The sequence below is a fragment of the Chiloscyllium plagiosum genome, unplaced genomic scaffold, assembly GCF_037043375.1.
Source record: "Chiloscyllium plagiosum isolate Xiang-an unplaced genomic scaffold, Cpla_swu_hap1 HiC_scaffold_42, whole genome shotgun sequence".
Taxonomy (NCBI): Eukaryota; Metazoa; Chordata; class Chondrichthyes; order Orectolobiformes; family Hemiscylliidae; genus Chiloscyllium; species Chiloscyllium plagiosum.
The window spans coordinates 18,273,206-18,289,206 of record NW_028270180.1 but is presented as its reverse complement, the minus strand read 5'-3'; the positions used below and the strand labels follow the sequence as shown (position 1 = coordinate 18,289,206).

General features: G+C 47.5%; 1 protein-coding gene across 4 annotated transcripts in view; it reads left to right on the top strand.

Moving 5' to 3' along the window:
- LOC122542439 (talin-2) overlaps positions 1-16,001 on the top strand; it is a 354,392-nt gene that overhangs the window by 267,435 nt on the left and 70,956 nt on the right. For all 4 annotated transcript variants that reach the window (XM_087982138.1, XM_087982135.1, XM_087982136.1 and 1 more), the window contains 2 exons: positions 165-335; positions 15,550-15,696. In XM_087982138.1, the coding sequence (XP_087838264.1) occupies positions 165-335; positions 15,550-15,696 (318 nt within the window). The remainder of the gene's footprint in view (positions 1-164; positions 336-15,549; positions 15,697-16,001) is intronic.

Genomic DNA, 16,001 nt, shown 5'->3' with positions numbered 1-16,001 from the left:
AGTTGAAGATATTTCTCTCCCTCTCAATCCTAAACGTACGGTCCCTTGAGAATGTTCCGCCGCAGGGTACGGAGGGAGTAGATTGGTCGCACCACCTCTTGATCCCTGTGTGGAATTGCTCTCTGTGTAAACATACCTCCTTCTCTCACTCCCATCATCTCCAGGTCACTCAGCTGGCCAGTTACTTCGAACCGTTGACCCTGGCCTCTATTGGTGTGGCATCAAAGATTCTTGACCACCAGCAGCAGATGACCGTGTTGGACCAAACCAAGACCCTGGCAGAGTCTGCGTTGCAAATGCTCTACGCTGCTAAAGAAGGTGGTGGTAATCCCAAGGTAGGCAGAGACACAGAGGACAGTCAGCTGTTTCCCAGCATCAACTTGGGGAAACCTCGCCGATTTTCATTTAATGCAGATGCTAGCTTATTTTTGCAGGTTGTTTCTTTTTGCTTCGGTGAGGTAGTTCTTGTTTTTGACAGTCAGTGTGGTTATTGATGAGGTGTAACCAGAGTTATCAACTCTCCAGGTTTGACCTAGAGCCTCCCTGGGTCAGTGGTTAACCTCTAGGACGCTGAGAGAACCAATAACTGAAAGGGCGGTCATTGAAAAATTAAACAACATGATGTTCATAAATTTCTATATCCATTACACAATGATCAGCGAGAGAGGATCTTGAGGTGATCCTATTTCTCCGAAGTGGAAGATGGTGGAATAATGGCAATGCCAATGGACCTGTACTGCAGGTACTAATAGTTCAGGGAACCGTCATGGAATTTAAATTCAATTAATAAATCTGGAATTGAAACCATTTCAGTGATAATGGCCAAGAAGCTATCATTGATTTTCATAAACCCCAACCCGGTTCACTAATGCCCTTTAGACCATCCTGACCTGGTTTGGTCTACATGTGACTCCAGAATGTGGTTGACTCTTAACTGCTCTCCGAAGCGGGCTAAAAAGACCAGGGGCAATTAGGGACAGACAATCAACTCTGGCCTTGCCAATAATGCCACCAGAAAACGAAAAATAAAAAGAATCTGGGTAATAAAGATCTGTTTGCTTTAGCTGTTGGGGCACTGTGGGGTACTAGGGGTGATCAATGGCAGAATGATGTTGGAATCATGTGACAGAACCTCCAGCAATCCTTCCTGCCAGCTTTGACCTGAAAGTGGAGTCGTAGGTAGATAGGATAGTGAAGAAGGCGTTTGATATGCTTTCCTTTATTGGTCAGAGTATTGAGTACAGGAGTTGGGAGGTCATGTTGCGGCTGTACAGGACATTGGTTAGACCACTGTTGGAATATTGCATGCAATTCTGATCTCCTTCCTATCGGAAAGATGTTGTGAAACTTGAAAGGGTTCAGAAAAGATTTACAAAGATGTTGCCAGGGTTGGAGGATTTGAGCTGTAGGGAGAGGTTGAACAGGCTGGGGCTGTTTCCCTGGAGCATTGGAGGCTGAGGGGTGACCTTATAGAGGTTTATAAAATCATGAGGGGCATGGTTAGGATAAGTAGGTAAAGTCTTTTCCCTGGATTCGGGGAGTCCAGAACTAGAGGGCCTGTTCTCCATCGAGGAGAAAGATATAAAAGAGACCTAAGGGGCAACGTTTTCACGCAGAGGGTGGTACGTGTATGGAATGAGCTGCCAGAGGAAGTGGTGGAGGCTAGTACAATGGCAACATTTAAAAGACTTCTGGATGGGTATATGAATAGGAAGAGTTTGGAGGGATATAGGCCAGGTGCTGGCAGGTGGAACTAGATTGGGTTGGGATATCTGCTCTGCACAGACAAGTTGGACCGAAGGGTCGGTTTCCATGCTGTACATCTCTATGACTCGAACACAGTGAGCAGCGGGACATGGACAGAGGTCTGTTACCCTGTTCCTTATCATCACTGAGGGAGGTGCTAGGTGGAGCTGAGTCCTGAGGGATGAGGGGAGGCCAATTCGGACATCGGCCTGCTCCCGTGCACTGATAACGGTCAAGGGTGGAGAGAGACTGGGATGAAGCAAGGTGGGTGTAGCTGTCCATGAGAGAGGGTAGCTAACACGGAAGGAAGGGCAAAGGACGATTGGTGGGGGTCGGGGGAGGTGAGGGAGGGGAATCACACCATGAGAAATCGAGGGTTGACTTTGCTTCTTAAATGGTAGCCAGTAAATTGTGTGCTAGTGTTGCAGATGCTTTAACCATGTAATAAAGCAAGGAACCTGTACTCCTTCTGAGTGCAGGTATTTGAGGAAGTCTGCACTGTGGGCGTAATTATCCATTGCTACATTTTAAATTAAGCCAGAAATGTTGGCCTGTTGTTGGATGCTTAAGCATAAACTACTGTTTTTAACTGTGATTCAGTTTGGAGTGATACTAGAGTTGTTGGTGTTTAACTTTCTGCTTAAGCACCCACTTAATTTGAAATTGCATTGGAATGGTCTTTACAACCAGCTACTGGCTGACATTTGTTTCTGTCACATGTCGGTTTGACTCTCCAACTTCACTGAAGTCGGACACAGTTTGCAAGTGACATGTAGACCTTATAAATTCAATGAGGTAATCAAAAACTGTAAGTACAACAAACTTTTATCTACCCAGCTCCATAACCAGCGCTCCTTGAACATTCCAGAAGATTCCCCTGGCCTCGGAAACACCATTAGCCATGCGGCTGATGCAGCTACCACCCCCACGCTGATTGATGATGTCACTTCTGCCCCCATCATGGCCACTCCCACAGCCACTTCCGGCCCTCACATCAAAGCCGATGCCACACGCTCAGTGACTTCCGCCACCCCTACTGCCATGTCTGCCACCACGTCCGACCCCACCAACGCCACTCACCTGCATTCTGCTGACATGCCCCCCACAGACCCCACTGTCACTATCCCCACCCCCCAGAACCCCGAGGGGAACACTACCCCTGCTCATGACTCTATCCCCATTCCCCCCACCATCACACCCACTCCAGGTACTGGCTCCGACCCCACTCCCAGCTCTGCACCCACACCAGCTCCCAGCCCTGCTGAGTTTTCACCATCCCCCCAGACCTCCCCCTCACTGAGGACGAACGATCAGTCCTCAGCAAAGGACTCACCTTCGTCCCCCTCCGTCCACGCATCAATGAATTTAATACACGCCGTGACATCGAACAATTCTTCCATCGCCTCCGCCTCCGAGCTTACTTTCACAATCAGGACTACCGCCCACCTTCCGAGGACCCCTTCGCCCACCTCCAACACACTGCATCCACCTGGAGACCCCGCGCTGGCCTATTACCTGCCCTCGACCTCTTCATTTCCAACTGCCGCCGGGACATTAACCGCCTCAACCTGTCGACCCCCCTCCCCCACTCCAACCTCTCACCCTCACAACGCGCAGCCCTCCAATCCCTCTGCTCCAATCCTGACCTCACCATCAAGCCAGCGGACAAAGTGGGCGCAGTGGTAGTCTGGCGCACTGACCTCTACATCGCTGAAGCCAAACGCCAACTCGAGGACATCTCTTCCTACCGCCCCCTTGACCATGACCCCACCCCCCATCACCAAACCATCATCTCCCAGACCATACAGAACCTCATCACCTCAGGAGATCTCCCACCCACAGCTTCCAACCTCATAGTCCGGGAGCCCCGCACTGCCCGGTTCTACCTCCTTCCCAAGATCCACAAGCCTGACCACCCTGGCCGACCCATTGTCTCAGCATGCTCCTGCCCCACTGAACTCATCTCTACCTACCTCGACACTGTCCTATCCCCCCCTTGTCCAGGAACTCCCCACATACGTTTGAGACACCACCCACGCCCTCCACCTCCTCCAAGACCTCCGTTTCCCCGGCCCCCAACGCCTCATCTTCACCATGGATATCCAATCCCTCTACACCTCCATCCGCCATGACCAGGGCCTCCAAGCCCTCCGTTTTTTCCTCTCCAGACGTTCCCAACAGTACCCCTCCACCGACACTCTCATTCGTTTGGCCGAACTGGTCCTCACCCTTAACAATTTCTCCTTTGAATCCTCCCACTTCCTCCAGACCAAAGGGGTAGCCATGGGCACACGTATGGGCCCCAGCTATGCCTGTCTCTTTGTTGGCTACGTAGAGCAGTTGATCTTCCGTAATTACACCGGCACCACTCCCCACCTCTTCCTCCGCTACATTGATGACTGCATTGGCGCCACCTCGTGCTCCCGCGAGGAGGTTGAGCAATTCATCAACTTCACCAACACATTCCACCCTGACCTTAAATTTACCTGGACCATCTCTGACACCTCCCTCCCCTTCCTGGACCTCTCCATCTCCATCAGTGACGACCGACTTGACACTGACATCTTCTACAAACCCACCGACTCCCACAGCTACCTGGATTACACCTCTTCCCACCCTATCTCTTGCAAAAATGCCATCCCGTATTCCCAATTCCTCCGCCTCCGCCGTATCTGCTCCCAGGAGGAGCGGTTCCACCATAGAACACACCAGATAGCCTCCTTCTTTAGAGACCGCAATTTCCCTTCCCACGTGGTTAAAGATGCCCTCCAACGCATCTCATCCACATCCCGCACCTCTGCCCTCAGACCCAACCCCTCCAACCGCAACAAGGACAGAACGCCCCTGGTGCTCACCTTCCACCCTACCAACCTTCGCATAAACCAAATCATCCGCCGACATTTCCGCCACCTCCAAACAGACCCCACCACCAGGGATATATTTCCCTCCCCACCCCTCTCCGCCTTCCGCAAAGACCGTTCCCTCCGTGACTACCTGGTCAGGTCCACGCCCCCCTACGACCCACCCTCCCATCCTGGCACTTTCCCCTGCCACCGCAGGAACTGTAAAACCTGCGCCCACACCTCCTCCCTCACCTCTATCCAAGGACCCAAAGGAGCTTTCCACATCCATCAAAGTTTTACCTGCGCATCCACTAATATCATCTATTGTATCCGTTGCTCCCGATGCGGTCTCCTCTACATTGGGGAAACTGGGCGCCTCCGAGCAGAGCGCTTTAGGGAACATCTCCGAGACACCCGCACCAATCAACCAAATCGCCCAGTGGCTCAACATTTCAACTCCCCCTCCCACTCTGCCGAGGATATGGAGGTGCTAGGCCTCCTCCACCGCCGCTCCCTCACCACCAGACGCCTGGAGGAAGAACGCCTCATCTTCCTCCTCGGAACACTTCAACCCCAGGGCATCAATGTGGATTTCAACAGTTCCCTCATTTCCCCTTCCCCCACCTCATCCTAGCTTCTAACCTCCAGCAACTCGATCCCCTGACCTGTCCGGACTTGTCCGACCTGCCCAGCTCCTTTTCCACCTATCCACTCCACCCTCTCCTCCCTGACCTATCACCTTCATCTCCTTCCCCACTGACCTATTGTACTCTATGCCACTCTCTCCCCACCCCCACCCTCCTCTAGCTTATCTCTCCACGCTTCAGGCTCTCTGCCTTTATTCCTGATGAAGGGCTTTTGCCCGAAACGTCGATTTTGCCTGTCTTCGGATGCTGCCTGAATTGCTGTGCTCTTCCAGCACCATTGATCCAGAATCTTATAAATTCAATGGCAAGTGTGTCCTTTGAGAAATTGTTCTGATCAATGCATTGCCCCCTGCTCCCTGCAATGTATTTGCTTCCCTGGAGATTTGTACACTCTGGTTACAGACATCCATCCTGCAACGTTTGCCAGTGAGTTTAATAATAAGCCACACTTCTTCCTCTGGTTTCACACAGTCTGTGAGCCACCTCACTGGGCGGTAGTGGCCTATTGTTGGACAGATACAAGCAGCAGACAAAGACCCAAAGACCCTTATCATGTGTAAGGCCCTGGTTTACTGCTGCACAACCAACATCCCATTTGGGAGCAGAATCCAAGGCAGGAGACCTTTGCCTTGTTGGAGAGTGTGTCCGTCACCAGCCCATTTGAACTATGGAGTAATAACAGTGCCCCATCAGCAGGGGACAGTATCTTGAGTCTCTGGCCTGTTCTCCATCGAGTGAGGTCTATGTATGACTGCAGAATTTCTTGAGGGCCTTTCTTCTTGGTTTTCCCAGTGCAGTTTTAGCATTTTGGCAAAATAACCCTCAACAGTCAGTTGATCAGACAAACAGCAGCCCCTCCTCACTAAAGCAATAAGCAAAATCCCACCAACTGACCGGCTGTGTGATCACGTTTGACTCCTGGGCTGTCTCATTGTTTGATTTTACTCATGCTGTGCGCAACTAGTTTTTGATTCTCTTTCATGAGTGTTCAGTTGTTCCTCATTGGTGTGCAAATTTAGTTTTTGTCATTTTAAGCTTGCCTCGGAAACCGTGTCTTGCCCCAGCCTCTTCCTGCTGTGTTTCTGTTGTCAGGTGTCTGTGGGAATACTCGCTTCACATTCATGGGCATGACACTGACTGTGAATATTGCGTGCTGATGTAGACTCTGAAAGTTTACCAGTTCCCACATTCCTCTCAGTATGACTGCCCCTGAAAAGTTCATCAGTGCAACAGCTCAACTGAACATTGGTGAAAGACTTTGTTACAACACTTGAACATGCATACCTTGGTTTCAGTTAATTTATTCATTGATGAACAGTGACTTTTCAAACAGAACCCGCTTAATTCCCTGTAGCATCGGAGGCTGACGGGTGACTTTATTGAGGTTTGTAAAATCATGATGGGCATGGATAGGATAAATAGGTAAAGCCTTTTTCTCCAGAAGAGGGGAGTGCAAAACTCGAGGAAATAGGTTTAAGTTGAGAGGGGAAGGATTTTGAAGGGACCTAAGGGGTAGGTTTTCATGCAGAGTGTTGCGTAAATGGAAGGAGCTGCCGGAGGAAGTAGTGGAGGCTGGTATAAATACGGCATCTAAAAGGCATCTAGAATAGGAAGGGTTTGGAGGGATATGGGCCAAATGCTGGCAAATGGGACTAAATTAATTTAAGATATCTGGTCGGCATGGATGATCTGAACCAAAGGTCTGTTTCTGTGCTGAACATCTCTATGACTAAGACTCTATTTGCAGTCTCATTAGTGGGGATGTTTCGATGGTCACACTGCAGTAATAATACAGTGAAGATTCATTTTCTATTTACCAGGATGCAGGTTTATAAATATTGGAACATGTTTAAACTCATGGTGTGGTACTGTCAAAGACATGAATTGGAGAGTGGTAGGCACCAGAAAACCAATTCCTATTGAAGCTAGATGGGCCGAGTGGTGTACTCTTGTTTTTTTCCGTCAACCTTTATAGATTTCCAGTCTCCTGTGTTCTGAACTTGCATATCAGAAAACTGGAAGTTGAGCTTGCCTGTGAATGGTTTTGTACAGAAATGGTAAAAGTCCTCGTTCAATGGGCTGTTGTGTGTCCTGCTAATGGAGTACTTTATAGGTTTGCAGTCGAGGTGAGCAAGGGCCAAGAAACGATTAAAACCTGCAAAGTTGCTGATTGTTTAATGGCTTTAATATCCTGATGTGCATATCCAAGCTGTGATTACAGTGCTTCCCTTATCTCTGCATCCATCTGCTTGGCTGGGTCCAAATGTGTTCTCAGCACTGATTGAAAGTCATTTGTGCTTCCGGGCCTCAGGCTAATTATGATCTGGCTGTAACTTATTTCACATTGCAGTTGCTTGTAATGAGACGAGAAGCAGAGCACGTGGATAGTGGAGTGAGAAGACAGGATCAGGTCTGTTGAGGGGGAGTGGAAGGGTTGACAGCTGGGCAATGGTGGAGTGGGCAGGAAGTGTGGGGTTGGGGGTTCTGGTAGATGGACGTGCCTCGTCGGTGTTTGATCCTTATTGTTGGTGGATGCTTTGTTCTTCACAGAGCACAGCTTTATTGCATCATTTATGAGCTTAAACCCCTGTGACTGTTCCTGCTTTCTGTTTGCTAGGGGTGTGCTGTGTATCATTATTTCAGCATTAATTTTGAGGGGTCCCTTATTGTGGATATTGCAATAAGGACAGGTAATTTACATTAACCACAGTCAGTTATGACCCAGCATCTCATGAGGAGTGTTTTGATCCTTCCTGTCTTTAATTATGGCCAATTCGACAGTGGATGCACACAAACAGAAAAAGATTAAAACGGTTCATGATACCAGGGTGCCTGAAGCTCTGTATTTCCTGACTGATACTCAGTGGCCTCTGACAATATGTGCAAGAGGACAGCAGAAATTTACATGTGCTTTTATGTCCAGATGTTGACATGGCCTCCAAACAGGCTTCTGTTATTTTTCAAATTCATTGCAAATGTATTTTCTTCACTTTCAGAAGCAGCTAACACAGTCTGAGCATCTCAATGAACTGCAGGATGTTTTTGCTGTATCTGTGACTGCATTGAAAATTTTGCATTCCTATAGTGCCTTTCAGAACCTGAAATGCTTTAAGGCAAGACTTATGGAGCCAAGGTATTTATCTTAAGTTAAAACGCAGTCAACCTTCCCCAGTTGAGCCATGGCACAGGTTCAATGATCTATACCTGTTCCTATTTCCCTGCTGTCACTCCTTTCAGATAAACTTAATTTACTGATCATGGTTCCAATGGTGACTGTCTGTACCCAGAATGCATAGCATGGCTGATTGTTCCCTATCATTACAAAGAGCGGCTCGGTGCACCAGAGGCTGAGGGTTGATGGTGCAAAAAGAGAGTGATCATGAGATAAGTAAGAAAAAAGGGAAGATGTGAATGGCAGAATGAAAAATGAAGATGAAGGTAAGGGATGCACGAGTGTAAAAAATGCAAAGAGAAAGGAAACAAACAGGCCATAGAGATTGCAGTCTGAAATTGTTAGCCGCCATATTGAGGACAGAAAGCTGTAAAGAGCCTGGTGAAAACATGAGTTTCTGTTTCTCAAGGTTACTCGAGGAGGCCAAGGACAGAGAGGTCAGTGTGAGAGTCAGATAGGAAATTAAGATGTCAGGCGACCGGAAGCTCGGGATCATGCTTATTGACTGAACAATGGTGTTCCACAAACCGATCATTTCAATCTGTGATTGGACTCTCCAATGGAGAGCAGACTGCATTGTAAGTCATGAATAACTTCAAGCTATATCAGCTGCACTAGTGTGGAAAGCTACATCATCTGAACCGATGTGACAGAGACAGAGAAATAACTCCACAGAGACCGGTATCCCGCCACCAAGTCAGTCTTTATTTACACGTGTATAGTATTTGACTCTGACCTGGCTAGCTCAGAGCCAGTTCTTAGAATAAGCAGAACCTCTGATACTCCTGTTCATATCTGTCAGCCAGGGCTCCCTGATAGGGGCTGTTAATCTGGTCCATTCAGGGAACTTATATTCTGGGAGACCCAATTGGCTGACATTGTTCCAATCAGTACAGATTGGAATAGAATCCTTATAGTACTAGGGTGTGAGGAACTGAAGTCAAGATCGGCGTGGGAGGCTTGCAGTAAATACTGGTGTGTCCATGGAAGTGAAGACAGAGATGGGGAGACAGTGAAGTGGGCCATATCAATGCAAGACATAGGAGCTGAGGAGACCATTTGGCCCCTCAAGCTCGACTATTCCATAGGATCGTGTCTGATCTTGGGCTTTAAACTCAGTTCCTCACCAGCTCCCCATGTCCTCCGAGAGACTGAGTATCTGCCTGTCCTCGGCTGAATGGATTCAATGATGGTGCATCTAAAACTCTATGGGGTGGGGAATCGCAATGATTCATAACCCTTTGACAATTCTGTTTGTCTACATCCTAAATGATCAGCCCTTTATCCTCAGACTAAGCTTCTGTGTTTTCGATTCCTTAACCAGCAGAAATGCTCTCGCAGTATGCGTCTTGTGAAAACACCATCAGAACCGGGTTTCAGCGAGAGCGCCGCTCATTCTTCTACATTGCAGGAATGCAGGCCCAATTCGCTCGGTCTCTCTCCATAGGACAAACCCCTCAACCCAGGGATTAATTTAGTGAAGCTTTGCTTTGCTCTACTGCGTCTGGTGCAAGTCATCCCTTTCTTTGACGTGGAGATGAAAGCTGCACACGGTATTCCAGATGTGGCCTCACCAAAACTGTGCCAAAGTGAGACCAGAGTGGAAACTGGGAGCAAAGGCGTTGAGATACTCCGGTTCAGGACAAGAGCAGAAAATGGCAACAAAGCGTGAAAAGAGGTGACGAAGTGAAGCCGGGTACAGCAGGAACAAAACGTGTCCCACCAAGAGGAGGCTGAGGGGTAACCTTATAGAGGTTTACAAAATTAGGAGGGGCATGGATAGGGTAAATAGGCAAAGTCTTTTCCCTGGCGTAGGAGAGCCCACAACTAGAGGGCATAGGTTTTGGGTGAGAGGGTAAAGATATAAAAGAGACCTAAGGTGCAACTTTTTCACATAGAGGGTGGTACGTGTATGGAATGAGATGCCAGAGGAAGTGGTGGAGACTGGTACAATTGCAATATTTAAGAGGCTTTTGGATAGATATATGAATAGGAAGGGTTTGGAGGGATATAGGCTAGGTGCTGGCAGGTGGGACTAGATTGGATTGGGATATCTGGTCAGCATGGACGGGTTGGACCGAAGGGTCTGTTTCCATTCTGTACATCTCTATGACTCTAAGAGTCTGGCATAACTTGGACCTGTTCACAGTGATGCCACGTCTTTGGAGAAAGTGATGGTGGCGGGGTTTGGGGAGGGGTGGTGTTGTGGAAGCGGTGAGTTGAAAAAGTTGCTCAGTGTGAGAAACCTTCAGTTAAGCCAGTTACCATCCCAGCAGCCTTCTCTCGATCATCAGCTAAGTGAAGGAAAAGGGTCATCAACAACGCAATGGAGGTACATTGAGTGTAGCAATAAGCTGCTCAGGTTGGCTTCCACTGGTCCCACTCTGCTCCAAACCTCATTACCTCATTGGTCCAAACGTGGACAAAAGGAATTGATTTCTGGGTGAGGTGAGAGTAAATACCCTCAACATCAAAGCAACATTTGACCAACTGTGGTATCAAAGAGCCCAACTTGAGTCAATGGGAATCTCAAGCTCACCAGTGACCCTGAAGTTAAATTCCTCTCTCTGTAATGGGCGAGCCACCCAACTGGGACGATGGCAACAATGGCTCTATGTCAGTAAGTTCCACAGTCTGTCCCCAGGGATCTGAATTAGCCCATCTTGTCAGCGATTGCCCAGTGACCATGTGTCAGTGTAGCCCTCCGTTCATTGACTGAGATACTGCATCAATCTGCTGAAGTCTCAATGGTCCTAATCTTGCAGGAGAAATGAGATTTAGATGTCATTGTGTTCAACGATTGAACGCCCATCATTGAGGACAAGGGGGTAGGAACCTGCCAGGAAACTAAAGACAAATAATTAAATGAATCCAACAGGTGACTAAAACTGTGAACAGGATTATGTTCGCGGTTTGTCTGGTTGTGAATTTACTTGCTCCAGTCCCCACCTTGTGACCTTCTTCACTGCTATTCGCGATGTTGAGTGTGGTAATGTGAAAGCGGAGGGAGAGAGAAGGACTGAGCGAAAGCCACACAGCCTGTGACGGTCATTGCTCGATTGTGGTCCCAGTGGTTACATTTCCAACCAGGATGGTGCCTGGCCTGCAGGGCATGAATTGTGAGGAAAAATTGGACAGATTGAAGCTGTTTTCCTTTTCTTTTTGTTCATTGGGCAAGGCCAGCATTTATTGGCTGTTCCTAATTGCCCAGAGTAGACAGGCAGGAGGCTGGAAGAACACAGCAAGCCAGGCAGCATCAAGAGGTGGAGAAGTCAACGTTTCGGGTGTAACCCTTCTTCCGGACTGGGTGTGGGTGTGGGAGGAGCTGCAGATAAAGGGGGAGGCGGGGACAGGGTGGTGAAGTGGGGATGGGTGAAGGCAGGCAGAGGATACAACCTGGTTGGTCAAGAGGAGAAATAAATCCGGCTGGTGGCTGAGAGGGGTGGAATGGAGGGGAAGGGGCTCAGAAGGGAGTTGGGGAATGGGGAGGGTGGTTATTTGAAACTGGAGAACTCAATGTTGAATCCTCTGGGCTGTAGGGTGCCCAGGTGGAAGATTGGGTGGTGTTCCTCCAATTGAAGCTGTGGTTTGTTTTGGCAATGGAGAAGGCCAAGGAGAGTCATGTCGGAAAGGGAGTGGGAAGGGGAATTAAAATGGACGGTGACTGAGAGGTCCGATCGGCCACTGCAGGCCTGGCTAAGATGCTCAGTGAACTGCTCCCTAAGTTTATGTTTGGTCTCCCTGATGTAGAGAAGACCACATCAGGAGAACAGAGCGAGGAATACAATGTTAGGGCTGCAGAGAAGATGCACAGAGAGCGAGGTCAACATTAAGTTTACAATTTCAGAAGTCCATTCAGATAACAGCTGGGAAGAAGCTGTTCTTGAACCTATTTGAATGTGTGTTTGAGCGTTTCTATATTCTACCTGATGGAAGAGGGTGGAAGGGATTATAACTGGGGTGAAAGGGGTCTTTGATGATGTTGGCTGCCTTCCTGAAGCAACAGGAAATGTAGATGGAGTCAATGGATGGAAGGTTGGCTTCCATGATGTAGTAAACTAGGTTGTAAGAGAGGCAGGTGCACCACTGACTTACCTGGAAGAAGTGTTTGGGGCCTCAGACAGAGGTGAGAGGAGTGGTAGGGCAGTTAAGAGTCAATCACATGGCTGTGGGTTTGGAGTTACAGATGTGAAGGTTGAAGAGGGGCTTGCTAATATAAGATAATGAGGGCATAGATTGGGTGGATAGGAAGGTGTTTAATTAATTAGTATAGAGGGATCAATAATCATGGGGGATAAATTTAAGGTCAGAGGCTAAGAGGAGAGTTGACGAGAATGTTTTTCACTGAGGGTGATGGGACTGCTGAACTCACTATCTGAAAAAGTGGTTGAGTCAGAAATTCTTATAACATTTAAGCAGTAGTTGGATGTTGATTTGCATTGCTGTAGCCTGCAAAGATTATGGGCGAAGAGTCTAAAATGGGATTAGTGTAATCAGATCTTTGTTGACCGGCACTGACGTGATGGATTGAATGGCCTCCCTCTTGTCTCTAAATACCCAATGAGTCTATGATCAAGTGGTAGCCATTTCCTCTTTTCCGGCAGCCTGCCTCAACCTTGGTCAGCCCCTTGGCTCTTCCCAGTTGATGAGGGTTGGCCACTCTGTTGGGAGTGAACCCAGCCCCTAACCTGTCTTGTGCTGAAGACATCAGAAACCTCTCCTGTCCCAGCTTTCCAATCGTTCGATAACCCTGCTCTCCGATGCGTTACGCTGCCCATTGTGTTGATGAACCCAGAATGTTTCGATCAAGTCAGTCGGATAATCCTGAATCTCTCTGACCTGCTGGAATGGATCCAGTCTGTGATTTGTGATCTGGATTGTGTTTGTTGGGATCAGTGTAGGAAGCTGATTTGCTCTTGCATTCATGTGACGTGACTTTGTGTGAGACTAGTTCACACTGAGTTCTGATTGTACCAGTCTAACTCCAGCTTCAATGATAATTGAAATTCTACCAGGGCAATAAACATATTGGAATTTTCATTATGCTTCACATTCCAGTGCTGATCAAGTAGTGAATTTCACAGAGCGTCACGATGTCAGAGCTAACCTTCAGCTTGTGCTGGAGTTTGAACTGAGCTGTCCAATTCCAGTCACCCCACTTTGATTTGATTTGTTATGTCACATGTACCTACGTATAGTGAAAAGTTTTGTTTTGCATGCAGTACACGCTGATCATACCATACAAAGTGCATCAGGGTAATAGAACAGAGCGAGGAATACAATGTTAGGGCTGCAGAGAAGATGCACAGAGAGCGAGATCAACATTAAGTTTACAATTTCAGGAGTCCATTCAGATAACAGCGGGGAAGAAGCTGTTCTTGAACCTATTTGAATGTGTGTTTGAGCTTTTCTATATTCTACCTGATGGAAGAGGGTGGAAGGGGTCTTTGATTATGTTGGCTGCCTTCCTGAAGCAACAGGAAGTGTAGATGGAGTCAATGGATGGAAGGTTGGCTTCTATGATGGACTGGGATGTGTTCACAACACAGACCTTGGCAATGACTAGAGGCTCTTTGAGATTGTGATGACGAGATCTGTCAGAATGGACAGAAGTGTTGAAGGGGCAGGTGTTGCATCTTCTGCGGTTACATGGGAAGGTGCCGTGGAGAGGAGAGGTGGTCTTGGTGGTTGTGGAATGGACTAGGGTTTCCTGGGGGGAATGATCCCTCTGAAATGCAGATGGGGGGAATGAGAGGAAGATGTGTTTGGTGAGGCAGGATTTCCCCTGTATCTCCTCCAATCTTGTGTATTGTATTCACTACACCCAATGTGGTCTGCATTGGAGAAACCAAATGCAGACTACTTCCAGTCCATGTGCAACCATGAGCCTGATCTTCCGCAGCCGGTCACTTTAACACAACGTCCTGCTCACATGCTCTGTCCTCAGCATACTGCAGTGCTTCTGTGAATCCCAGCACAAACTGGAGGAACGGCACCTCATCTTCAGATTGGGCACTTTACGGCCTTCTGGGCATAATATTGTGTTCCACACCTTCAAATTGTGAACCATTTCTTTCCTTGCTTTGAGTTTGTTATCATGTCCTCCTTTTCCCCCATCCCATTTACTGTCCTTTCAAGTCTGGCAGGAGGCACACCATTCTCAAGTTCCAATCACTTAATGTAAACTACTGACATCTTTTCTCCACCAGCACTCTACATCCACTACCCCCTGCAACCCCCAACACGAAGAGTCATCTAGACTGGAAACGTTAGCTTGCTCTCTCTCCACAGATGCTGCCTGACCCACCTTGATCTTCAGCATTGGTTGTTTTCTGTGCAGAATCCAGCATCTGCAGTAATTTGTTCCTACATAATTGCTGCAATATTAAACTTTTAACTTTCTTCTTTGCTTCTACCTTGTTCATAAGATTCTGTCCCTAAGTGCTTGACCTGAGGTGGCACCTTGTTTGGCAACATGCATTTTGCACTGTACTCCATACTGATCATTGTCTTGCCGGCAGAGTGGCATGCCTTGCGATAGTTCAAACAGAAACACCAACAAAGAACGTTATCTTCAACACAACCTTTTGGCCCTGTAATAGATGTAAATAATACTTTTATTGCTAATGGGATTTCAAGACAATTCCTGCAGACTGCTTGTCTGTATTTCAAGCTGAGAGATAGCTCATGGTTTTTCACTATCGACACTGGACTAGGAAGATAAGTGACATTTAACTGTAATTAACTCCACGTTCGTTTGAATTACATTTACTTCAGAGCTGCTTAGCAGCTTCTCAGTTGTCTACTTTGACACTTAAATTTGAATACTGAAAATTTTGTCTGAAACATATGAATGACTGACTAGATATTTTCAACACTGGGGAGATCTGCCTGCATTAAATGCAAACGTATATTGCTAATTCTTTAAGCATTGCTCAGAGATTGAGTCTGGATGATAAAGAACCAGGCTACTTGGACAGACTAGGGATCACTGGTTGTCCTTCTCCTATAACATCACAAGACCTCAAGTGAGTCTTATCCTCATGCAGTAGGTTTTTCCAAGTTGGAGTTAAGTATGCAATGTGTTACATTTCATGTTGTAGCCAGGAAGTAACGCTATTGTGTATCATTGACTTGCCAGGCTGTGCACACACACGATGCGATTACAGAGGCAGCTCAGCTCATGAAAGAAGCAGTGGACGATATCATGGTGACTCTGAACGAAGCCGCCAGTGATATCGGAATGGTGGGAGGTATGGTCGATGCCATCGCTGATGCGATGAACAGAGTAAGTTGTGAATTTCAGCTCAAATTGTTCCTCTTATTGACAACTTCCAGTTACCAACCGTTCACTACAAGTTGTGTTTATGTAGCATCTTTGGTGTCATAAATTGTCTCACAGTGCTTCTCACCAACTTTATTTTACTGGAGAGTGTGCAGACGAGAGTATCCTGGGCTGGAGAGTATCGTTTATGAAGAGAGATTGGATAGACTGGCCTTGTTTTCTTTAGAGGAGACAGAGAGGGGAAGTGATTGAGATGTATAAAAATTGAGGGTCATGGATAAGGTAAACAGGAGGAACCCTTTCCCCTT